Genomic DNA, 26,978 nt, shown 5'->3' with positions numbered 1-26,978 from the left:
CGGGGGAGGGTCAGAAAGAGAGAGGGAGACACAGAATCTGAAACAGGCTCCCGGCTCTGAGCTGTCAGCACAGAGCCCTATGCGGGGCTTGAACTCACGAACCACAAGATCATGACCTGAGCCGAAGTCGGACACTTAACCGACTGAGCCACCCAGGCGCCCCAGTTTTTTTAATTTTTAAAAAAATGTTTATTTATTTTTGAGAGAGAGAGTGTACGTGCACGTGAGTGGGGGAGTGGCAGGGTGGGGAGGGGAGAGAGGCTCTGAAGCGGGTCTGTGTTAACAGCAGAGAGCCCCATGCGGGGCTTGAACTCACAAACTGTGAGATCATGACCTGAGCCGAGGTCAGATGCTTAACCATCTGAGCCACTTAGGTGCTCCTGAACAGTAGGATTTTTAAAACATAATTCCATAATTCCAGTTGTTTGTAAACATCTTCAATTTAAACATGCGTTTTGTTAATGAAATACTATTGAAAGTTGGACTACAAATATATTTTTAAATAGAATTTAAACATTAATTACCATTTCATTAGGAGAAAGCAGTTAAGGTCAAGTTTCCAAAGACAAAGAGCTGAGTTCAAATCTTGGTTACGTGCCTTATTGTATGTACAGACTTTCTAAGCCTCAGTGTCTCCATCTGTAAAATGGGAATAATCATCACTACTCCTTATAGGATGATTGTAAGGATTAATGAGGCAGTATGTGTAGTGCTTGGTGTAGTGCCCAGCTCATAGTCACCACTCAGTAAAGATTAGCTTATTGTCATGATTTTTACTAATACCAACATTATTTATTTAATTATACACGCAGACATAATTTTTACTAAGAACTGGTGACTTCAAGTTATACAAAGAAAAAACATTTCTTTATTTAGTTCTTTTACCCAAATTTGATCTGAAAATATAATTAATTTCCTTTTTCCTAATGCATTTGATTTAGTTTTTAGACATTTTTTAAATATGCCTTTCAGTTAAGGGTAGATATGTTACTAAAAGTGCTTTGGAAAGATGACGTTTAATTCTGTCTTATGTGATTCTTTGCATTCATCTTGTAAGTGCCTCGTGCTGTTATTATGGGAAGGAAGCTTAGAGACTATACTGTTCCCCAAAACTACGGTTAAATAATTGGATGGAAGCTTAATTCATTTAGTGATAGATTGTCGAATCTATAGCCCAGAAATACACAGTGATGTCTGAGGATAGTGAAAACTTGAATAAACAGTCTCTATGAGGATGAAATGAAATCAGCGGGCATAGACATTATCATTAGCAACTAGAATTATATCCAAAGCTCTCAGGGGCCAACTGAAATTGACTCTCACTGGCCAAACTATGGCCAGTTTGAACATCAGAAAGGATAACTGTAGTGGATTGAAACACCTTAAGTATCTCTATACCTGTGAGCTCATACCGATACAGAAGAATCATTGCTGGAGTGTGTGCTGTGGTCCACGTTGTATTACCCAGAGGCTGCGTCCCCAGAAGCCTACAGCCTGCCTGTGGATTGACAGCTTCTAAACAATCCTCAGTGCTTCACACTTTCAGGCTCAAAACCATACCAATATCATAATCCCAGGCTCTGTCGAATAGTAACTTGTCAAAATAATACTTTCCCACATCTGGAAATTGTAGATTTCAGCTTTAATTTTTATTCTGTTCCCAGAGAGTTCTGACATGGTAAACTGACAAGATGATTATACTGTTTCGATTACACCAAACTGTTATTGGGTAGAGAGGTGATGATTGGCTCCTTAAAAATTTTAGGATGGGGGCGTCTGGGTGGCTCAGTCGGTTGAGCATCTGACTTCAGCTCAGGTCATGATCTCGCAGTTTGTGAGTTCGAGCCCCACGTCAGGCTCTGTGCTGACAGCTCGGAGCCTGGAGCCTGCTTCAGATTCTGTGTCTCCCTCTCTCTCTGCCCCTCCCTCCCTCACACTCTGTTTCTCTCTCTCTCTCAAAAATAAAATAAAAACATAAAAAAAATTTAAAAAAAATTTTAGGATAATGTATTTCTTGTATAAAGTGAAAGTAGGGGAGCTTTTTTTAATGGTTTAACCATTGAACACTTTGCTTTTATATACATATATTTTAAAATTGAATTCTAGGGGTGCCTGGGTGACTCAGTCGGTTAAGTGTCCAACTTCGGCTCAGGTCATGATCTCACAGTTCGTGGTTTTGAACTCCACATCGGGCTCTGTGCTGATAGCTTGGAGCTCGGAGCCTGGAGCTTGCTTCGGATTCTGTGTTTCCCCTTCTCTCTGCCCCTCCCCCACTCGTGCTCTGTCTCTTCCTCTCTCTCAAAAGTGAATAAACATCAAAAGAAATTTAAAAAATAACAATAAAATAAAATTGAGTTCTAAATAACACTTTCAGACCCTACATGAAAATGTGAAAAATTCTTAATACGTCATAAAGATTTTTTTGTATTTGGTGCATAGATGGTTTTGTCATGGGCAAAAAAATGGATAAAATTATAGCATTTATAAGGACATTAATGATTGCTGTGATCTTGGGGAGCTGTATAACTCTAAATTTTATTCTAGTGACATGGTTGAGTTTGGACCAGTGTGATATTTTAGGCTGGATGTCTTAGAAGAAATGCAGACATGAGGGTTCGCAAGTTGGCACCCAAGATTATTGGGTGTTTGTGACATAAGAAATCATTCACAATAACTTATCTACAGTTCTGTGACTGGACTTGATTTGCTCACCCCGTCAAATACTAAGTTAAAAGTCGTTGTGTTCATCATAATTCTATAACTGATCATGTAGAAAAGGAGGAAGTAATCTACCAGATTATGTTCTGAGCTTGCTGAAGTGTGGGCACTTCAGCTGTCACATTGACCTTCTACCAAGTACTTCCTTACACAGACACACAGAATACTGATGACATCCAAGGGGACAGGATGTAAATTCTACCCGCCCTCCTACCGCTACAGCGGGGAGGGGAAAGGTTATCCTCAGACTTGAGGCGTTTAAGTCATTTGTGATGAATTTTCCATCAGGCAGAAAAAAAGGAATGATTACCAAAGATCACACCCTGGGGATAAATATGAGGTTATAGCTAACTTCTTATTTCCCTCAGGGGTGTAATTAAACAGACTTTTACGATTAAGGTTTTCAGGCATTGAAAAATGTTTACTGGAAAAAAGTAATAGCTTCAGTTAGAGACACGATCAATCAGATACAGCTTACTGACGTTATTAAAGCTGTGTATTTGTGGTGAATTGCTGTTAGCATTTGTTTGACTCAAGGCATATCAACTTAAAGAATGTTGAAAAAATACTGCTGGTTGTATGTTTCTAATGGGTCCAGATTCTAAATGATTCTGATTAGGCAAATCTTCATAAACAGGAACATAGGACTTTGCTGACACACCGTAGGTGTTCATACTTCTGTCTGGCTTTACCTTGGGAATTTTAACAGAAAAAAGAATATTAAGATTGAGCTTATGATCTTGCCTTTACCAGTCATTGGCCTTAAGTCACTTAACTTCTCTGTCCCCCCTCCCTTTTTAAATATTAAAATGAAACTGGATACTGACTCGGGAGGTCTACAGCCCTTCTAGTTTTAAAATGATCTGATTGCCTATTTTAAGAAACACAATTTGACACATTCAGTTTAATTTAATACATATTCAATATGTATTTATTGAGAACTCAGTCCATATAAGGAATTCTGCCTAGGCACAAGGAATGCAAAGAAATGATGTACTCCCAGCTCTCCAGAAACTCCCAAGTTGAGGTTGGGGAAGGGAGGTGGGAGGTTGCAGAAGTAAGAGAAACAGCACGTAAACAGACCACTCCAGTAGCTTCGTATTAAGTTCTAGAAAAAACTTCTGTACAAACCCAGATACCCGCTAAAGACACCAGCCCTGACACTCCCAGTCTAAATTAGGTCTCCCTGTTGTACTCTCTGAGTGCTTTTTCTTCACAGTGTTTGCCACACTTTGTAATGATATGTTTCTGTGTGATTATTTTCTTAAGGTCCTCTCCCTTTGTAGACTAGGAGTTCCCTGAGAACTGAAACTCGTGAGTGTTGTTATTCACCATGGCATGCCCAAGCCCTTACCTTAGAGCCTGGCAGTTGGTAGGCATTTAATAATAACCCGTTGACTTGCAGGAAAGAGAGCGTGTGGGATGATTCTGTCCGGGGGTGAGAGCAGTTGGTGGTGAGGTGAAGCAGAGTCCGAGGAGAGCTTGGCAGAGAAAGAGTAGACAGCACTTAGGTCCACTGGAGGCATTTAGACCCAAGTGAGTAGTCCTCCTGGTGCCTAGATGTGAGTACCCTGCGGTGAGTGTGCCCAGATAAGCAAGCAGGCTGAAAGCACATCTTGTGCCATTCACTCAGGGTGCGTGATGTCGCTAAACCAGGGAGCGAGAAGTCTTGTGCGTCCGTATACATGTTGTGGGTGTAGATTGATACACCCGTGAGTGTAGTACTGTCCTTGTGCAAACACATTTAGGACCTGTTGTCATTGGTAAAATCCATACTCATTTAAAAGCATTCATGAATTTGTAGTGGCTTTTTATCTTATGTTATTTCTCATCTGCTTTAACTAAAATTACAATACTATCTTATAAAGGCCTGTGACTTTTTTTTTTTTTTTTTACCTTAAAAAGGATTATCCTACTTTGCTATACATATTGGAGCGCCAGTAAGGGGCTTTAAATGGGGCATTTACACAGTCAGTTCTCTCTGTTGGCAGTAGGAGGATGGATTCAGAGCAGGAGAACTTGAAATCAGTCCCTCTCGCTGTGGTCCAGGTAAGGACATCTCCGCCTACGGTAGGGACAGAACCAGTGACTCTCAGTGCCGCTTCTCACGCAACAGCCTGAAACCCGACAAAGCAAACGTCTATCCTGATTGTTCTTCCTAGTATGGTGAAGGCCAAATTTAATATACACACACGTACACGATATTCACATGAATATTTGATCTTTAACAGAAATTAAAGCAGCTTTGGATTTCACCTTTTCGTTTTCTCTTATATTATTTTCTCTGTCTTCGTCTTTCATTCTCTTTTTTTCTTCATCCTTTTCAACTTATGACCCTTCAGTTTGAAATTAAATTTGGGCTGTAAGTTGACTCCCTGAATCTTTTCTTCACAAGCCTTCTTTGTATTTTCTAGAAGAAAAAAGATTAACCCAGGGTTTCCAAAATAAAAGCAAAGATTGTGATTAAAACTGAATTAGAATCTTTATTCTCTATTATTCACTAATAGTAAAATAAATAGCCCAGTCTTAAGGAAGCTTTAAAGTAAGTCCTGGAGCCTTTGCAAACTCTTGGATTTTAATTAAAGAAACACAGAATACCATCACTTTCTGTTTGTCAGTGGGAAAAATATGTATTTTTAAATTTTCAAAGCTTAGCCCAGCAGCACATGGAGTACATCTGTTGGCTCTCAGAACTCAGGGAACACAAATGGATTCAGATGTTTAGGCCCTTTGTCTTCACTGGTCTCCGCTCACCTCGCCAACTGAGCGTGGCACAATCCAAACACAGTTTCTGAAAACAGAGCAGCTAGAGTTACTTCTCAAGCACTCTCTTGGGGACTGATAAAGTCAATCTCTGTTTATGTAATGAAATCAGGGAGCAAGGGGTCTGCTGTAGTGCTTTGTGGATGGGATTGCATTGGTGTTGTCTTTCAGGGAAAAGACTGGATTTAATAAGCCCTTGTTCTTACTCGTTTTCTGTGTAGGTACAGCCCACTCTAATGGATTATTTTGAGCTATTTTTGTTTATGTAGTGTTAGAGCTTCTTTTTAAGCAATTGGTTTTAGTAAAATAAATAGGTTTAGTGTAGAAACATAGGATAGTGATATCACCTTTACCTGATAAAAAGACTTAAATGTCTGGTAACTTACTTCTTCTTTGTTCAGTGCTACTAGGGTTTACTGTGTGTGTGTGTGTGTGTGTGTGTGTGTGTGTGTGTGTGTGTGTGTGTGTTTAAGTAATACTGCCTTTTTAGTGTTCTTACATTTTAATTTAACTTGAACTTTTAAAATAAACTCTGCTGGTTTATCCTCTCCTCAAATACTTGCAAAATCCTTCATATTTTTCAAAATATTTATAAAGTATTTTTGAGAGTGAAATCTCATAAAGATCTTTGCTTCAGGACCAGAGTTCAAAGGAAAGTCCGTTTGGTTTTAATTTGAAAACTGTAAAAACAAAATACCCTCAAAATGGCAGGGTGTGAATTGGTAACTTCAATTTTATTGCAATCTGCCAAGCCCATCCCCAGATGTTTCCAATTAAAAGCCAAGAATGCTAACTTGGGTGAATATCATAGGAAAGCATTTCTTTACTTTTCTCTGATTTTTTCCTTTAACTTTAATTAAAGAAATAATTTCTCATTTGCATGTTGTTTAAATTCGTACAAAGACAATGTAACATTCAAAGAGAATTCTTACATGTCAGATTTGCAAACGTGTAGTCCCGAATGCATAGAGGTTCATATATGTTGTCTTATAAAGGTGAAGTGAAAAGGCTTCTAAAAGATGTTGGAGCCCTTTAAAAGAAAATAATGTATTTCTGGATTTGCTATAATCAAAGAGTATACCTTTTAATACCCCACATTTATTTAAAAGGGGTGGTTAGTAATAAGCTTTTATTTTTGATCAGTTGTACATTGAATTGTAAGAAGTCCTTCTGTAGGAATCTAAGGTGTGATAAGATAAACCGGAATGTTATTTTGAAGCTGTCAATTTCATAATATTTCTCTAGATAATACTAAGTTACATTAGGATCCATACATGAGCTTGAAAGTTACTTCGAATATGTCATTCCATATTAAGAAAGATATACGCTGGCAATAAATTTGAATTTATGGAAACTGGCATTCGTTCAGAGAAAAGATGGAATTGATCTTTATAACTAACCTAACATTTTGAGTGTAAAGCTGAAGAGACATTGATTTTTGAAGCATCCACAAGCCACAGACACAGGACCACATACTACTAATCTGTGGAACCGAAACGGTTTCCCATCACATTTCCTATTTGGTGAAATTTTGACGGACATGTATTTGGGGGCTCAGGAAGGAGACAGCCATGTGGGTCTTGGGTCTGTTTTTGCTTTTGGTAAGTGCCTGACATTTTTTCCAAACATGGTACCACTCAGACTTGGACATGCTACAGAAGGGACCTCTTCTGAGGAGTCTCCCAAGAAAGCTGGTTGTCTCCGCCTTGTGTTTGACCTGCAGCTTGTTTATAGTCCTTGTTGCCGTGCCAGGTATCACAGCCACATCGCAGCTCTTTGTCCTTCCATGGCACCTTGTACCTACCACCCTGCATTTGCCCCTGGCTACACAAGTCACGGGATCCCATGCCTCCCTTTTCCCCAGCTGATCATGAGTGCCTCGCGAGGCTCATTCCATCTTTCCACCCTTGATGACAAGCAGAGTCCTGTTCATATTGGACTCAGTTGTGATTTTAAGGTTTGGGGAAGTTATTTTGAAAATACTTTTGGGGCGCCTGGGTGGCTCAGTCGGTTAAGCCTCCGACCTCGACTCGGGTCATGATCTCATGGTTCATGAATTCGAGCCCCATCCCATGTCAGGCTCTGTGCTGACAGCTCAGAGCCTGGAGCCTGCTTTGGATTCTGTGTCTCCCTTGCTCCCTGCCCCTTCCCCACTCATGCTCTGTCTCTCTCAAAAGTAAATATGAAAAGAGAGAAAATACTTTTTAACAATTGCGAGTATCTTAGCATTTAGGTATAGAAAGAGAAAGGGGATCAGGAGTCTAGGTCTGAGTTCATTGCTACCATTACAGGACCTTCCTGTTTCATCTGCACAGTAGAAACAGCATCTGTTTTCATTACCTTTGTCATTTATTCGGAGATTTAGCTCCTGGGATGTGCAGAGTCATTACGGAGGCTGTGCTTAAACGCTGGGGGAGCTTGTTGTTCATGTTCTTTAAAAAAAATTTTTTTTAATGTTTATTTTTATTTTTGAGAGAGACAGAGACAGAATGCGAACGGGTTAGGGGCAGAGAGAGAGGGAGACACAGAATCGGAAGCAGGCTCCAGGCTGTCAGCACAAGGCCCGACGCGGAGCTCGAACTCACGAGCTGTGAGATCATGACCTGAGCTGAAGTCGGACGCTCAACCGACTGAGCCACCCAGGCGCCCCGACATTGTTCATGCTCTTGTCGTCACCAGAGTGACACTGCTGAACTCTGCACAGACGAGGAGGTCTTTTCTCAGGTCATGTCTCCCCCTCCTTTTTCCTAAAATGAAACTTAACAAGCTATGCATTTTTTTAAAAAGACAGTGTATACCAGTAAAATAAGGAAAGCAATATTTTCAGCTCTGAGGGGGAAAAAGCTAAATTGACGCGAACTAGAAGTTTCTGACGTTCTCAAGTATGACAACCGCCGTTTAGATTTCAGTGACTCTTCTAGATCCTGTCGTGATCATGTACTTTTTAGTATCCAGTGGTAATTCACAGAACTCCTAAAGGTTGGGAACTGTTTCTGTACAGTAAAAATGCAGTGAAGCTGCCTCATAAATACAAGTTGAGCAGACACTGGTCGATTCCTATGTGTAAGAAGGGCGTATTCAAAGTGACGTCTGTGTTCAGAGAAGGAAGTAGAAAAGGCCTCCGGGCCGAGTGTCCTGCATTCATCCAGCCAGCAGTCAGCTGATGAGTAAGGTTTGGGGATACGTCAGTGAAAACATCAGACTAAAACTCCTGACCCTGCAAGGAGTTTCCTATGGATCTAATAAGTAAGTAGGAGGAAGAGTGTTAAAAGGCGCTGAGTCCTACGGAAGAAAATAGGAGGGAGAGGTGGGCTTCATGGAGAAGGTGGCACTGGAGCAAAAACTTAAAGTGGATGACAGTCTTGGGAATATCTGTAAGACCAGCAGAGAAAACAGCCAGAAGCCTGAGGTGGGAGCAGGCTTCATGTGTGCTGGGAGCAACCAGGAAGCCAGTGCAGCCAGAGCGGAATGACGAAGGAAGGAAAAAGTCGTAGAAGACAAGCCGGAAGGGTAACATGGGTCACATCACTTAGGGCCTCGTAGGCAGTGCTGTGGCTTTGGGTTTTGCTCTGCCTCTAACAGAAGTGTGGCAGCGTAAACAAATACTCCCCATTTTAAAATGGATTGCCAGTAGAGTTAATGGTTGCCAGGGCCTTAGTGGGAGAGAAGGGACTGCTAATGGGTAGAGAGCTTTTTTTTTTTTTTTTTTAAAGAATGATAAAAACGTTATGGGATTAGGTAGTGGTGTTGATTGCACAACCTTGCAAAATACACGAAGCACAATGAACTGTACACCTTAAAAAGGTGAATTTTATGGTATGTGCATTGCATCTCAAAAAAAATTACAAAAAGTGGCCGATTGCCAGGGCTGGCTAGAACCGTTTTTTTTTTTTGTTTTTCCTCCATCTACCTAATGTAGATTTGACCTTTAAAGATCCAGGTTTTGGGAGCGCCTGGGTGGCTCAGTTGGTTGAGCGTCCAACTTCGGCTCAGGTCATGATCTTGTGGTTGATGAATTTGAGCCCCACATCGGTCTCTGTGCTGACAGCCTGGAGCCTGCTTTGGATTCTGTGTCTCCCTCTCTCTCGGTCTCAAAAATAAGTAAACATTAAAAAAAATGAAGATCCAGGTTTTTAGGGGCACCTGGGTGGCTCAGTCAGTTAAGCGCCCGACTCTTGATTTCAGCTCAGGTCATGATCTCGCATTCTGTGAATTTGAGTCCCACATTGGGCTCTGCACTGACATCGCAGAGCCTGCTTCGGATTCTCTTTCTCTCTGCCTCTCCCCAGCTCTTGCACACATGTGCTTGCTCGCTCTCTCTCTCTCTCTCAATAAATAAATAAATAAATAAATAGATAGATAAATAAATAGATAAATAAACATTTCTTTAAAAAAAAAAAAGATCCAGGTTTTTAACTAGTTATACCTTAAGGGAAAGTCTTAGTGTTCTTGGCTGTGTTTTCATTAGAAGTAAAGGATGTTCGTCTGTTTTAAAGTATCCTTGCTGAAATTGTTAACAATTGTGAAATCAGACTATTCCAGACACCCTTTTTATATGCACTTTACATACCTGTGTGACTCTTACTTGGTAAGAAATGATAGCAAGATGTTTTTAACCTCTGGTTAGCAAAATGAATGTAATTCTTAGGTCGACTTTTGATTAATACATTTTGCTACACTAAGATAGTCTCCATACAGTTTATTTTGTGAGTCATCTACAGGCTAGAAAATTAGATCAATATGATAATGTTCTTCAAATTATGGTCTAAAGCATGCAAGTGAAAAGAATACCTGTTTGTTCTATTGACCAAAACCCAAAATTGAATGCCTCTTATTCCAAAAGAAGCAGTTATTTTTAATAGAAATAGAACAGGAAATGTATTTACCACCCCCACTCCCACCCCCGTTTTAGCTTTAACTTTGGAATTTCCTTGAATTTCAATCTATGACAGCCTAGTAAAGTTGACTGAAATATTATGACCATATCCTAATTTTTTCTCTTCTTTTGGTGGGGTTGTATAAGCATAATTTGGGTTTTACCAATAGTCTAAGTGGTTTTCTTTAAATGAAATGAAATCATTGAATACAGTCATGGAATGGAACATTGATTATTGCTGAGCACTCCAAGCAAAACATTCACTCTTCTGTGAAAACTCAAAATGTAGAAGCCCTTAGTTTGTTTCGTGTTCCTTTTTGTTGTCTGCCCTAAAATGGTTTTTAACCAGCTGCAGAAGTGATTTCTGTTGGTGAAGCTGTAGGTCAGAGGTCACCGAACTTGCTTCCCTTTGAGGACTTTGACCAGAGTGGTTGTCCCTCCCAGAAATGTGTAATTAATAATGAGGACTAGGCCTTCCCTCCTCTAAATTTGGACTTCTTAGAAGATAGCTTTTACATTGCCCAGGCTTCTTGAAGTGCGTCATCCGGAGCCTCCCCTCCTGGAATCGGTGCCTTTGCCGGCCCCTGGGGCCCTGTCCTTGTCAGATGGTGGTCGTGAGATGGGGTGGTCGTGAGATGGGGGGGGTGTGAGATGGGGCGTGGTGATTCTGGGGCTCCTCTTCTGAAATTGTACATCAGATTGCAGGAACGCTCAGAAAAATTGTGAGATAAGCCCTGTCAGACCAATTACGTTTTCAGAATTTCGAGTACTTGAGAAATCTATGGTAACTCTGATTTCTTCTTCTTTGCAAAGAGTCTGCACCCTAGGAGAGGATTAATCTGCTTTTGCCTCATTGTTGCAGTATGAATGAACGTACTTAGGGGCTGATTAAATATTTTTTCTTCTGACTACAGGAAAGTATGTCCAAATCCTTAAGTAATTACATTCTTAACACAGACATTTCTCATTTTCTCACACTAGCTGCAAAGGCAGGGCAGATTCCAGGCCCTTGCGTTTCTCATTTGTGTGACGGTGACTTTCAGTGGAGCTTTAAGTACTTCCCTCCCCTCCCTCTCAACCAGCTAATGTTAGAAAGCATAATGTTTCAAAGTGGTTTATTTCATAAAACTCTTTGTATTCTTTGGTGGCTCAGGAGAATAGCTGCCGCAAAGCCCTGAGATAAGCCTACGCTTTGGAGAAAAATGATGTCTTCACCTAATCTAAACACTTGATTTCGGATGATGAGCAGAAGTCAAAATGTATTCATTTGTGACCCTTCAGCGAGATAAATGAAGTGTTTAAAGAGTTAAAAAGAAACTATCCGACCCGCTGTTGTGAGCAAGTATTGCCTGAAAAGAACGTGACATTTTAGAAACCCTGACCCCCTGCACTCAATCCTACTTGCTATAACCTGGTATGCGCTTCATCTTTGTCCTGGTCTGTCGCTACCGGGAGATGGTGAGTTACCTAGAGGCACTCGTTTGTTCATCATTCTGCTCCCAGCCACCCAGCGTCTGCCGCACAGTGAGGATTCGTTTCGTGGTCAGTGACTGTTTTTGAATGTCACTGTCATCGTTAAAGGCAGACATTGGGTTCAGGTGTCTGTGGATGAATCTGCATCTGTTTTTTTACTAGACATTCTTGGGGTTCTCTGCTTCTGTGTCCCTCCATCACAACAGACAAGATACACCATAACATTTTTATTACTGTTTCCTTGTTCATATTGGTAATATTTTTGTACTCAGTACAGAATTTTATTTTATTTTATTTACTTTTTAAGATTCTGTCTTTTAAGTAATCTCTACGGTACCCGACGTGGGGCTTGAACTCAAAACCCTGAGATCAAGGGTCACACGCTCTACTGACTGAGTCAGTCAGGCGCCCTGCCCCCTAAGTACCGGATTTTAGAAAAATTACACAAGAAGAGCCGGGAAATTCTGCACATGTGAAGAGCAGTCGTAGGGGGATGGTTAGATCTACTAGAGATTAAAATACAATATCAAGCTTTAATAGTTAAAACTGTGTGGCATTGGTACATGAATAGACAGATAGTGTCTAAATAAATAGGAAGTGCTGAAAGAGATCTAAATATATATGGAAATTTAGTAAGTTATCCAAAAGGCGTTTAAATCAGCGGGGGAAACAACGGTCCTAAAATGATGTTGAGGCCACTTGGTAAACATCTGAAAGAAATTAGGTTAGATCCTTTTCTTATACCTTACACCAAAATAAATTCCAGATGGAGCATACATGTGAATGTAAAATTATGAAACCATAAAAGCACTGAAAAGAACATGTAAATGTTTTTATAATATTTGAGTGACAGTGACTTTTTAAAATTATATTGCAAAACTTAGACACTGTTTTAACAAATGATATGTTTGACCACTTATCAGATTTCCACATGGTGAAAGAAAATACCATACAGAGTCAAAAGATAGATAAGCTAGGGAAGTACAACATGTTTTGCAAACCAAGGGTGAATTTCTTTAATATATAAAGAGTTTTTCAAATAACAAAACCAGAAATCTAACAACAGAGGGGGCCAACTTTATGGAAAAGGAAATGCAAATCCTTTCAACTTATGGAATGCTATGTAATGCAAATTCAAACCACAATGAAATGCCATTTCTCAGATTGGCAGAGACTGAAAGTTTTGATTATAGGCTGCGTTGGTAAGGATTTGAGGAAGTTAGCACTGTGTACATATGTTGCTGATGGAAATGTAAAATGGCACAACTTCAGTGGAAAATAGTTTTGGGCTAATAAAACATAAAAACCCTTACAGCCATCAATTCCAATTCAAGGAATTTATCCTGGACATATTCACAGATGATACATGTCCAAGAATGTATTTTCCCAAATGGTTCTACCGTTTTAAACCAACAATATCCAAGTTCTACATAGTCCAGATCCTTGCCAAAACTTGTTATTCAGTTTAAAATTAATGGCTTAATTTTAGCCATTCTGGTGGTTATGCAGTGGTATGTTATTATGGTTTTAATGGCATTTCTGGTAACTGATACTGAATATGTTTTCAGGTACTTACTAAACATTCATTTATATTCATATATATTTGGTGCCTTTTTTTTTTTTTTTTTTTTTTTTTTTCTCCAACGTTTTTTATTTATTTTTGGGACAGAGAGAGACAGAGCACGAACGGGGGAGGGGCAGAGAGAGAGGGAGACACAGAATCGGAAACAGGCTCCAGGCTCCGAGCCATCAGCCCAGAGCCTGACGCGGGGCTCGAACTCACGGACCGCGAGATCGTGACCTGGCTGAAGTCGGACGCCTAACCGACTGCGCCACCCAGGCGCCCCTTGGTGCCTTTTTAAAAATGATTTTTTTATTCTTGAGTTGTTAAATTTTTGATACGTTTTAGATACAGCTATGTTTTCTAATATATGTTTCGTTAATATTTTCTCTTAGTCTTTCGCTTGCCTATTTCTTCTTTTTTTTTTTTAATGTTTATTTTTGAGAGAGTGTGAGCAAGGGAGGGGAAGAGACACGGGGAGACACAGAATCCGAAGCAGGCTCCAGGCCCCGAGCTGTCAGCACAGAGCCCGACGCGGGGCATGAACTCACCAACCGTGAGATCATGACGTGAGCCAAAGTCAGACGCTCAACTGACTGAGCCACCCAGGCGCCCTGCTCCCTATTTATTTTCTTAATTTTTTAATGCAGTATATAATGGTCATGAAGTCCACCTCATTAGTGTTGTTGTTTTTATTTAAAAAAATTTTTTTTAACGTTTATTTATTTTTGAGACAGAGAGAGACAGAGCATGAACAGGGGAGGAGCAGAGAGAGAGGGAGACACAGAATCCGAAACAGGCTCCAGGCTCTGAGCGGTCAGCACACAGCCCGACGCGGGGCTCGAACTCACGGACCGTGAGATCATGACCTGAGCCGAAGTCAGACGCTTAACCGACCGAGCCACCCAGCGCCCCTGTTGTTGTTGTTTTTAATGGTTTATGCTTTTTGTGCACTAAGAAATCTTTGTATACTGCAAGGTGAAGAAAATTTACTCCTTTTTTCTTTTTCTGTAGAACTTTGCTTAGCTTTTTAAACTTAGCTTTTTCCTCCTCATCAGGCTTTCAAAATGGTCTATGACCCAAAAGGAAAATAAAAAAGGTTTAGACCCAGTGCTTTTATTTATTTATTTTTTTATTTTTTTTATTTTTTTGGGGACAGAGAGAGACAGAGCATGAACGGGGGAGGAGCAGAGAGAGAGGGAGACACAGAATGGGAAACAGGCTCCAGGCTCCGAGCCATCAGCCCAGAGCCTGACGCGGGGCTCGAACTCACGGACCGCGAGATCGTGACCTGGCTGAAGTCGGACGCTTAACCGACTGCACCACCCAGGCGCCCCAGACCCAGTGCTTTTAGACTGCTGGTTTTTCAGATTTGTTAATAAGGACATTGTCATATCATGCTGCTGCTTTCCACCAAGAAAACACTTTCTGAATGAATCTTGCTTTTAACAAGATAGGTATCATTGAATATTGGGCTTTATTACACCTACTAATTATTCATTCATCTCAAATAATCCTGTGTTGTGAATTTTCATGTTGGACGAATATGTGCACCACCTGGAGAGCTGCCCCTATGGATGACGTTGCCCGTGCCAGGGCGGTGAGGCATCAGCAGGGCAGTGAACAGTCTGGAAAAAGCAGGGTCATAGACCTGAGTTCTGGTCTTCCTCCTGTCCAGCAAGCATTCCCATTTCATCCAGAATAGAGTTCAAAACTTGAATTCTGAGGCTTCACAGAATCTGGTCCCAACCTACCTCTCCATTTCTGCAATGCCCCGCTATTTGCTGTTCCTCAGGGTGATCTTGCAACTCTGCGTCTCTGTTTTTACTGTTCCCTTCTTCTAGATTGTTCTCATGCCTTTTCATCCTGCCCTGGACTTAACTCCAGTCAGTCTGTTAAATCCGCAATAAAACTCCACATCCTTCTTGAACTCTCTCCCGGCTTCTCAAGAAGAAACTAGTTTGCACACACTCTCTGTACGGTCTCCCCCATTAGCTTGCGGACTTCTGACTGCTTCGAATACTGGGGGGTGTGGTGTTTCTTGTACGTCTGAGTGGGGCTTCATACAGTGACCACGTGGCGGGCCGGTTACAGAGCGCTGGTCTGTCATAAAGGTATGTGACAGCGTGGAGCCCATAACAGTGGTATTCTTTGTAGAGCGTTTGGCATTCGATAGTGTTTTTCAAACTCTGAAATTGTGACCCATTTGCCGTTCATAAAAGCATTTTTTATGGCTCAGGAGCATCATTAAAAAAACCAAAATGGAGTAGGTTAGGAAATAAAAGATTACATAACACGGGTAAGCGTTCTGTTGTACCAAACAGAATTGGGAGACACCGCACTGGATTTTAACCTCTGTAATGAGTTTTGAAGTTTGCAATTTTAGAGAAGAGATATTTGGAATTTTTAACTAACTTTGGTACTCCTGAAATTTTTCACTAAATGATTTCACATAATTTGTACCTGTGGGCAAATGATTTTTTTTTCCTCAGCATCTCGTGTGTAGTCTTTGTTTTAGACTTGGGGTACATAATTGGGTTATAAATATATAAAACATTCTTGCAAAATGGCATATTTGAAGAAGCTAGAGAATTATAGACGTTTCTCTAAAATTTCTGTAATGTTTTTTAAACTTTACATATATCAGTTTAGATTGTTCATGAAAGTTTCTTGACAAAGCAGTAGTTTTTAGTACATTGGAATGGAATGAGTGTTATCAACTAAATCTACAAATTAAAAACTTCTAAAATTTCATTTTTGAAAATGAGTTCACTCCATATATAAATTATGCTTTCATATATGAAAAGACAGTTCACTTTGATTTTGAAACTGGGTATTCTTTGCAGTCAGCTCAGCAAGAATCCTATATTAAATATTTCTTCCAAAAGGAAGTAGAAACTCGAATCTTCCACATCAATACAGGCATCACAAATAGTGATGCATTGCTTTTAGAGAGCTTTTGAATCAAATGTGCATTCTTGAGATAGGAAAGCAGTTACTAGAGACAGCTAGTATTTACAGTAAAGCTGTTTCTGGTTGACTTTGTTTAAATTTGTGATTAAAACCTTTCCTGGAACTCTGGAGCCTTGTAACCAGGAAGTTACTGTGTTTGTAAAGCCTGTGTTCTTGTTCCTTCACTTCTCTTTAGGGTCAGTATAGACCTTCTGATTTGTTGTGTCCTGAGACGTACGTTTGGGTGCCCATCGAACAGTGCCTGCCTTCACTTGAGAACTCAAAGTACTGCCGTTTCAACCAGGACCCAGAAGCAGGTACGTTTGGAGCAGAGCTCTGCCAGAAATCCTTGGCATTGTTTTTGGGTTCCTTGTGTGTGGCTTTGGCTCTTAATAGGGTCCAGGTAGCTTTTCATCTATCGTAGAATGTGTATGGTGTGTGTGCGCGCGCACGTGTGTGTAAGACCGGGAGATACCACATGTGCACACACACAACACTCTCGCTTCTGGAAATAAATGCAGAAACCTCATGTGCTTCTGCTCCTTACTAACCCGTCTCCTTCTACTTTGAGCGTTGGTACCACCTTCCATTTCTGCTACAGCTGTCACAGTGCATAAAAATTCTTCCCTAGACTGTTTAGTTTAGGTAAAGAAGATAGAAATACTGACCAGTTCGACTGAACAAGGCCGGGGAATGGTTTCCCGAAGGCCAACAGGCTGGGATGGGTTTTGTGACAATACTTTTGTTGTTGTTGACAATACTTTGTTGACTTTTTCTTACATCTTTGGTGCTTCTCCTCTCCCGTCCCTTCTTCCACCTCCTGCGCACGCAGTCCAGCCCTAGCCATGTCTTATCTCTTGGTACTCCCCATTTGGATAGTCTGTGCGCTGGTGGTAGGCACAGACACTTGCACATACAGCCTGGGGTCAGACTCCCTGCAGGTGGATCCTGGCTCCATCATCGGCCTGTAAATTGTGTGCCCTTGGGCAATTTCGGGATCTTCCTGGCCTCAGATTCCTGACCTTCAGAATTAAGATAATAATAGAACCTACCTTGCTGAGCTGTCATGAAGATTAGAGTAAGACAGGCACACTGAGGATAGCCCCCTCGTCTTGCTGGGTTGGCGATGGCTGGGCAAATGAGCACGCGATGTCCCGTAGACTGTGCCACGGGCTTTCATCTGCATTTGCCTTTATTTGCTCTGATTCCTGTCTCCAGAAAAATAACGCAGTTCTAGTCACCTCCCTTTTGTCTAGATCTCGCTCAGTTTTCAGCAGCCTTTCTCACCCTCCCTGCGTTCCCCCGTGGCTTCGTCCATCAGGCGCGAGTTGTGGTGCTCGTGGTGGGCATCGACTCCCCATGTGTGTTTTCCTCAGACTGGAGTTCCTGGGTGTTCCCCCTGTGCCTCACTGACGTCTGCCAGAGGAGGTGCCCGGTGCACAGTTAACAGTCACATTTTCTGTCTAGTCACCCGTGGTCTAAGCTTGGAGAAAAATCAGAAAAGGGAAACGGAAAGGCCGGGGGAGGGGCAGGGAGTAAATGGGAAGATCAAATAGGAAGACAAAGGGACAAGCAAAGAAATGCAGGAATTTCTTCTGTTCTAGGATGTGCGTTCTTTACCACCCCCGACCCCGCCACAAATGAGGTTTTTTATTTCCAAAAAAGGAAAATTGGTTCATGTTTCATTGTATTTTGGCATCTCCTTGAAAAGCTGTTATGCAATCAAGAGTGGGCACTTCTTACACATGGTGATACCTTAGAATCTGATGAACAAGTGGCCCTAGGGACCCACCTGACTCCTACACCAGACACCCCGAGGTCACCCCAGGCTTCCTAGACATTTAGGGTTTGTAGAACAACCAGGGCTTTATAGTTCTGCACCTCCGATTGTCAGCATTTCATTATTTCATTTTAAGTAGAATTACACCTGACTGATCAGACAGACAGACGCGTTGCTTACAGACAGCCGTACTGAATTTGTCAGCGTTTGAGTCAGGCTCAAAGCGAAAGGCAGTGGTAGTTCAGAGGAAAGCAAATACTTACCTGCTGTCCCTTCAAAAAAAATTGTTTTTTCCTTTTTAGCTTTTCTCAAGGGCAGCTCAGAGTCATTTCCTTCTGGTGAGAACAGCTAACCGTCTTACTGCATTATTTCACGTTCACATACAAAAGTGGATAAGTTCCTTCCAACTAAATAAAAATGATCACGAATTGGTTTCTGACTCCCAAACTTAAGACGCCGTTTCACTGTCCCCTTTTTCTTTCCTGGATCTATTTTAAAGGTTGCTTCTCTTATATAGTATTTGGAGATTAAGACAATCACAGGCTCTGTCTGTTGTAGAAAGCTGAAAAGGTAACTGAATAATTTCCATGCACTGAACATTCAAGTAAAGATTTATTGATGTTAATAGACTTCAAATTCATTTTCTGAAGTTAGCACTGAGGAGCATTTCATGGCAAAGAAAATTTGAAGTCTCATTTCGACGGGACCACACCATGGTGAGTGAAGAGTGTGCACGACGTGCTTTTCTCCTGTATCTGTTACATTCCAGTTCTTACGGCATAAGCTCTAGGTCTTAATATATTCATTGTTTAGAATCCATTTACAAAAGTCAGAGGACTAAGTTTTCTTCTTCAAAGAAAAGGAAGATCCTTTTCCGTATGCCGAGTCTTTGGAACTTGCAAGAGAACACCGTACAGTTTTATCAGTATTGAATATCACAGTCCAGACACTATTTGAAATCAGACTTACGTCCTGTGGTTTTAGGAAATTAAAATGCAGTTACATGCTGAAAGGTATTGAGCATGCTGTGAAACATGGTCATTTGAGATTTAAATGGCAATCTGTGAGAAACCGTTCTCTTCTCTTGGGTCCGTTTTACTTTTACGTGACCCAAACTCTGACTCAGACAAAATACGGAGTTTAATATGGACACCGTTGTTAGTCGGCATGGTGCTTTTTTCCACTAAATCTGTTTCTCCTCCCAGCTGTTCAGTAGTTACATTACTCTGCAGAAGGCACAGCTGATCGCCACAGGTCTCTGTAAAAACAGTTCGGCTACAAGGCGTATCAGGAGCCACTTGTAAGAAAAATTGCATTTCTCTCTATCCTGAATTGATGTAAGCCTCTGGAAATCCTACTCCTCCCTGCCCTCCACCCCCTACTCCCCTACCTCCCGCATTTTGGAGGTTTGGGGTTATATGGTTATTTGCTTAACGAGGAAGTGTGCATAAGGGTAAAAACCTGTTGTAGTTACTGCTTTCATGTATGGTGGAGGGGAGGGGCCGACAAAAGGGAGCAACTTGGAAAATTCTAAAGACGTCCCTTGGTTCATAAATAGGTCTTTTGTTTTTGAATTCAGGAACTCTGCCTACTCCAAAGAAAGGAATTTAGAAGTTTCTCAAACCATTCTTAAGTAAAAAATCTGTCAGGTTGCTTATTAAATTGATAGTTGGATATGTGTAGAATTCAAAAATCTGCATTACAGTTACATGTTGCCTCTTTTGTTTGAATTATCTTTAAAAAATGTTTACTGGGAACAGTAGTAGAAGATTTATCCAAATGCATAAAACCATGCCAGGAAGAAATATTGGAACGGCCCATCGATCTCTTTCTACAGCAGTAATCACTGTCAGTATTTTTATGCTCTCATCCGGATCTTTTTTCTCTGCATAGCTTGGTTAAACAACAGAGCAGGAATCATCCTTCACACTTGTGTTGTTTTTTTCTGAGTACTCTGTGTCTCTTCTTCCTTTTAGTAAGGCAAAACCTACTGGGCCACTGATTTGGGGCTTCAGCTGACAAATGCCACTACTTAGGTGACAGGCAGTGTCTGCCACCGATACTTCATAAGAGGCATTGGAAGCAAAGCGGATGTTTTGGAGCTGGTTTGAGGACCATGATAAATTATGGTTTGATTTGACTCTTAATGTCGTACAGGTGTTATACTATTTATCGTTGGTAGTAGAATCCTTTTGGGGGGGGTCTCGCTGGCTTAGTCGGTAGAGCATGTGACTCTTGATCTCGGGGTCGGGAGTTCACGCCGCACACTGGGCGTGGAGCCTACTTAGAAAAAGTCCCTTTGGTTCCAGACTCGTAAAAAAGGATAACCTCACTGAGCATATGCTGGTTCCCAAGTACCATCTCCGGTTCCTCCTGCGTTACCCCAGTTGATCCTCAGCACGTGATGGAATGTTTCGTGATTGACCTCCTCAGATATTATTTACTGCGAAAATATCACCGGATGCTTGTTTTTTAACCAGAGATTTAAAATAATTTAAAATTTTTTTTTTAACGTTTATTTTTGAGACAGAGAGAGACAGAGCATAAACGGGGGAGGGTCAGAGAGAGGGAGACACAGAATCCGAAACAGGCTCCAGGCTCTGAGCTGTCAGCACAGAGCCCGACGCGGGGCTCGAACTCACGAACTGTGAGATCGTGACCTGAGCCGAAGTCGGCCGCTTAACCGACTGAGCCACCCAGGCGCCCCTAAAATAATTTTAATTCAGATACTACTCTTTCATTTTTATAAGTACTTATTTTTAGCATTTATTTCAAAGAAGCTAAGTAGAATGATCTTTATTTCTGTCTCTACTGATGATTACAGCAGTATAGACATTCTACCACAGATTAGTCTAGATTTCACTCCCTCTTTTCTATACATACTTGAAAATGATTGCAAGAAATTTCCTAATTTGTCTAAGTCATGATATCAGAATATTGAATTTAAGTTTGCTGTAAAAAGGACAGCACCTAATTTTGGCTTAGTGCTTGCTGCATTTCCCCAAGTTAGAGGATTTCTAAGACATTTTACCTTTTGCAGCCAGTTAATGAAAATCTAAGTGTAAGGAGCTCAACCCTGAACTTCCAAGACTCCAATCTGTGTTACTTGATGCTTTCATTTGTCTCTTCTCTTTACTGCCTTCTTCTTTCTTGCTGGCATGGTTCCCTGGCACTTTTTCTATAGTGTCGTAGTTTCTGTCGTAAATGCCCATCGAGAAAGCAAGTCCCACTCTGACTGTGTGTGGGATGATCAGGTTCAGAAAGAATTCTGACTGTATTCGCTTGCCTGGTTTCTCCAAGCCCGGTCTCGCTTCCTGAATACTGTGTTCACGGTCCCTCCAAAGGGTGTACCCTCAGCCACAGTGTCGCCTTGGTCACTAGGAAGTAATGCAGAATGACAAAAAGATAAACCAGAACTTCCGAGGGTTCCTAAAAATGCGCTGCAGTGAGAAGTTACAATTAAGTGGACAGTGTCTTTCTTAATTACCAGAGGTGTGCAGTGAAGCTGGATCTGAGGATGACTTCCCGCTTGAAGTCGCAGAGTGAATGATGTTCGATTGCTGGACGCTTAGTAAACATAAGTTCTTCGCTGCTGGTGAAGGTGGTGGTGCCGGGACGTAGCTGGGTGGAGACAGGAGCGGCCGAAGCCCGGCGTCGAGACAAAATGTTCTCGGAAATTTGGCTTGTTTGGATTTGGTGAACCTGGAGAACGTATTTTTGACGTGGAAAACATCAAACGTAGAAACATAGAAAGTTAAAGCCTTGTAAGTTTTCAGTTTACTCTCTGTCTGCTGAAAAATGCTTCTTCGTTCTAGCGTTCCTCTCTTTTCCCGCTTACCCGTTTCTCAGAGGTACCCTTTCTAATCCAGATGTTAGTGTAGCACTAACACGACTGCTGGCTTAAAAGTGAGAAACGAGGTTTCCCCCCTTGTGACACGGTCTTCTAATGAGGAGGAGCAAGGAAAGGAGCAAGAGAGGAGCAAGGAAAGAGGCCTTTCCTACGATATTTGTGCGTAACACCGAAGGATTGTAACATTTTAGCGTGTGCGCTTTCTACCAGAAAACCTGAGACGGACTTTTAAGGTAAACTTCCAACAGTTGCAAAGACCGTGTGCATTTTTTCAGTGTTTTACAGCCAGACTCGCACAAGAGAAATTTTAAAACTACTGCTTTGCAAATTTTTACCGGGCAGTCTTTGCTCAGTAAAGCACGCGCGAGCAGTAAGCCAGTGACCGAAGCTGGCTGGAGCCCTGGCCAGAGGCAGACTGAAATAGCTCTGAAAAACTTTGAAAAGCAGACTTGAGGTTTCCGTTTAGCTGTTAAAGAAAGATTTCCCTGATCCTGTTGTCTTTTCTTATGGAACAGATCAATTTTTAAAAATAAACAATTCCTTTTACGGTCACCCAGTTTTTAAAATTGAATTAATCCTATGATTTTGAAATCATTAATTAATCCGTTTTGAAATCATTCCAGTAGGCCGGAAACTACCAATACACTTCAGACCGTGTCTAAAAAAATGCTAGTTGTGCCTGGCTTTGATGTGTGGCGTCTTAGAGTAGTGCTTTGTTCGTTTGAATAAAAAAACTGACATTTCTGAATGTAACGAAGAGGTTGTCCAAAATGTCACTTAGAGAATAAAAATAAAGCCCACAGCTGCTTAAGTGCTGGCTGAACGATGATACGCCGTTGAATGGAAGACACCGTCCGTTTTAAGTCCTCTATCTTACGTACCGCTAAGAAAGAAAAAATGTTGCCAGTTAGACTATGACTCTGTCAGTTGTAAGATGCATCTGGGTTTCAGAAATACCAGAATGTGTGAAAATGTGAATCTTAATGACGTAGAGGAAATGTGGTTCAGTCTGTGCACCGCAGTACTGGGCAAAGCCATGGAGTACCTAAGAGACTTGTTTTTATTTGTTAGGGAGCTTTGTGGCATCTCGCTTGTAGGCATTAAATATATTATAAGTGGGGTGCACACCTATGTGTCAGAGTTAGAAGGCATCAGTTCCACCTGCTTTTTGATAAAAACAAGATTACTGTCATGGATATATGACAACAACAGAGTTCTTTTAATACCCTCTCCCGTGGACTTCAGAAAATTTTGAGAAGACCTGTAACTACTTCACAGGGATACTTTATTGTAATGAAAGTAAAAATGTCTTACTACTCAAAAAGCAGTGACATTCTGTAAGCATTAATGATTTCAGTGCATTCTGGTCTTAAACACATTTTAAAAACTTAAAAACTTTGATGTTGGAAGGCAAGGATAAAAACAGAGAATTTAAATTAAACTTTGCTTAGCCCATAAATTCAGTGATCTCGGACACCTGATGGAATAACGATTAAAGATGAAATAGTAAAGAAGGGGCAAAAGATCCTATCCTTCGATGCCATCAAGCTTGTCATCAACCCTAAGTCGTGCCATTAATTGAACACTTGTGAATTATCAGTGAGTGTTCTTGGTTTAACTTGTGGCTCCATTGTAACAGAACGTGAATCATTAGCTTAGTGGGAAAAAATTCTGGAAGGGGGTTTGATGCTCTGTTTTGGAGCCTGCATCATTTGCTGTTCAGTGCAGTGTCTGCTGGCTGCTGGAGGAGCTGAGACAAAGACAAGCCACAGTCCGAAGGTTTCTTAGATCATTCACACCCAGCTCCAATATAAGAATGAAGTCACTGCGTTTGTCTGCAAGGTATTTTGAAACTGTTCAGATTCTCTCTCTTGTGTCCGTTAATATTCAGTCTCTCTGCAGGAAAATAAGCAAGCTATAACATGAAGGTATGAGAAGGTCTGTTTATTTTAGGAGTGTTCTTTTATGTGATGCCAGCAAAATGTTTTTAATATAAATCTGGAAACTGGGGTAGAATTCCTGTTCTTGTAAGAAATGTGTTTTCCTAGCTGCCATTCATTTGAAATAGGTATCATTTGTGGGAGACTTGACTTGTTCATGCTTCTGTAGCGTGTTCACTGATAACAAGATGAAATTTGTCGGAAATTAGGAAGGACCTGTTGACAATCGGGAAAGAAGTAAAGCCACCTGCTCCGCTAACTGCTACCAAAATAAAAAAGCAAGAGGAAAAATTCTGATGCCGAAGCGACTCTCAGCCGGGTTTCCTTCCAGAAGCAGATCCTGACACGCGGGCTTGCGTTGATGGGAGCAGGAGTGGGGGCTGGTGCGGGTGAACTAGCGAAGGGAGGAGGAGAAGATAACGGAAGTGTGTGTGTGCACAGGGCGGTCCGGCACTTTAGTGACTGGACGTCAGTCCCTTGAGAAACCTATTTCAGAATCGACTGCCTGAGGGACCAAAGGAAGACGTATGTGCTCACCTGGCTTTCGTTCTCCACTGGCTGTTGATTAGCTCATGGGGTGTTAGTGTCTCTGCCCTGTCCTTTGTACCTGTGCAAACGGAGAGCAGGCCGCTGCATCTGAAAGGAAGCAGGGCGGGCCGGTGGACCCTTCACAGAACCGTGCACAGTAGGGGTGCCGCGAGTCAGAGATGAGGCTCGGGGCTACAGGGCAGTGCCCAAGGAGTGTCTAATCCAGAAGAAGCACAGGTCGAGGTGGCACGTCCCTAGCGTTAGCTGACCGTGTCAGCTGCACTGGCGCAGATCGCATCCGGACCGTGAACACGAGGAAGTAGTGGACTTAAAAAGTAGTTGGAGGAGCCAGGCAGAATTAGAATCATAAGTGTGAAGAACTCATAAAATCATTCACTCAACAAATACTTATTCAGCCGGGTATTATGCTTTATGACGGGGAGGTAAATTAGTCCTCCCGCCCTCAGAGGGCTGGCGGAGGACGCAGACAGCTATCGTGCAGTTTTCGTAAAGTGTGATAAGTGGCCTGTTGGGGGAGAGAGGTGCAGTTAGTTCACATAGGAGGGTCCTCAGCTCAGATCTGCACAGGGTGTGGGAGGGCAGGGAATGCTTCTTGGGTGACGTCTCAGAATTTTTAGAGGAAGGGAATGCAAGAGCTTCAGGGAGAGACAACAGCATGTTCAGAAGGCCCAGGGGGCAGAGAGCACACCTAGAGTTTGGGGGGCAGGCTGGGTGGGGGAGATCTAGCTGGCTAGCGAAGGACTGGTCATTGTAAGGACTTCGATGTTTCTCCCGAGAGCACCAGAAGGCCAGGAGAGGGTTTAGGCACCTGATGGCATCCGGAAGTTCTGTCCTTTCTACTCCACATGTGGAGAGTGACCAGGACTCAGACCGGAGGTAGGAAGACTAATCAGGAGGGTTTTGCACGCAGTACTCCAAGCAAAGGATGATGGTGGCCTGGACGTGGGTGGTAACTGTTGGGAATGGGATGGGAGCAAACGGATGCTAAGGATATTCAGGAGGTGGGGTATATGGAACCGGCTGGGTGATTGTGTATGGCGAGGGTGAGGGGAGAGAGTTTAGGTTCTGACACGAACTGAGTTAATGCTTACTCTTCATTTGTGACATGAAGCACATGAACAGAGGGGAAGATTTGGGGGGTGGGGGGAGGAGGAGAGGAATGGTGAGTTCGGCTTGGACATGTTGAATCGGGGGTGTTTGGAGACATGGACAGAGACGTTGAGGAGGCAGGTGGACATACAGACCTTAAACTGATGAACAGGCTGGGAAGGAGGCACTAGTACGTGTGTGGAAGCCTTACGAGTGAATATGCCCTAGTTCGGAGTGAAGAACAACAGTCCTAGACGAGAAGCCCGAGGAACCCCACTATGGAACCCCACTGTGGAATGACTGAGTAGATGATGAAGAGGCCAAAGGAGTGTGGGGTCATGGAAGCCACGTGAAGCATGCTCAAGAAATGGGGAGCAATGGCAGTGTCCGATTCTGCCAACAGGGCTTGGGAAGCATCTTTGGAGGATCCTGGCAAGACCTGTGTTCGTTTGGACAAGGATAAAATAGTGTCGTCAAGGCTTAAAAACTGAGTGGAAGTTAAGAAGGCGACCATGATCAAATATGAATTTTGAAGATAGTAACTCTAGAGAGGTAAATCTGATGGCAGAAGACTTTTAAAAAGTGGGAGAGACTTGAACATTGTCAAAAGCGGATGGGAGTTAGCAAAGAGAAGGATGAACAATAAGAGAGAGGTGGAAATCAGTGTATCAAGGTCTCTGGGACGAAGCACAAGGAAAATCAAGGACACAGGAAGACCAGCCTTAGATCGTAAGGACCCTTTGTTGTAGGAGAGGGTGAGGAAGGGCTCAGTGCACTGAAGAGAAATAGATTGGTGTGGTGGCAACAAGTTGGATGCTTTCTCATTTGGTTCCTTTTCTTTTCCATTTGGAATGGGTGCTGGTGGAGGGGGGGAGATGGCAGGGTAAGAAGAATGGGAGACAGAGCTGATGGCCAGTCCTTGTCAGAGTCCGTGAGGGTGAGATCATGTAGAGGAGATGCTTCTCTGACGGCCTGGGGAAGGCAGACCGTTGTCTGGCTTCCAGGGTGTGGGCTTGTCAGGCCGTTGCCGTGGAAGGGCAAGAATTGAAGGCTGTTGGCAACGAAATGGTGGGAATATGGTGATGGCATCTGAATTCAGTTAGAAAGGAACCGAAGGGACAAATGGAGCTACATGTCATAGAAGGGGTCAAAGGACTGGAGGTCCCAAAACCAGGATGATGGGCTGACAGCTCCCTGCAAGGATAGGAAATGGTGTCCAGAGAAGAAAGAGGGTCTGATTTTACAGTTTGGAGGCATGACAAGCTTTGGCCTGGGGTTTGGGGAGCCTAAGTCGCATTAAGGTGGAGTTATTTGAAGAAGACTGAAGGAGCAAGGATGGCAGTCCACAGGGACCGGCCGGAGATTTCCGTCCCTTCGTGCCATTTAGATGTAAGAGTGGTGATGTCCCTAAGTGAAGCTCCTTCTTA

The 26,978-nt window shown here is 42.2% G+C and overlaps 1 protein-coding gene across 9 annotated transcripts in view; it reads left to right on the top strand.

Moving 5' to 3' along the window:
• The window catches only part of ATE1 (arginyltransferase 1), a 158,862-nt gene that overhangs the window by 101,887 nt on the left and 29,997 nt on the right, over positions 1-26,978 (top strand). For 7 of the 9 annotated variants that reach the window (XR_009252697.1, XM_058697973.1, XM_058697972.1 and 4 more), the window contains one exon: positions 16,540-16,660. The exons of 1 other annotated variant lie outside the window; for it this stretch is intronic. Coding sequence is in view for 6 of the 8 variants with exons in the window: in XM_058697973.1 (XP_058553956.1) it covers positions 16,540-16,660 (121 nt within the window). In the remaining 2 variants the exon portion in view is untranslated. Of the gene's footprint in view, positions 1-11,510; positions 11,816-16,539; positions 16,662-26,978 lie in introns of those variants that run through there. One more of the 9 variants, XR_009252698.1, reaches the window with a different exon arrangement.

This window comes from Neofelis nebulosa, chromosome 13 (genome assembly GCF_028018385.1).
Source record: "Neofelis nebulosa isolate mNeoNeb1 chromosome 13, mNeoNeb1.pri, whole genome shotgun sequence".
In the NCBI taxonomy this organism is placed as follows: domain Eukaryota; kingdom Metazoa; phylum Chordata; class Mammalia; order Carnivora; family Felidae; genus Neofelis; species Neofelis nebulosa.
This window is presented reverse-complemented; position numbering and strand designations above follow the sequence as displayed.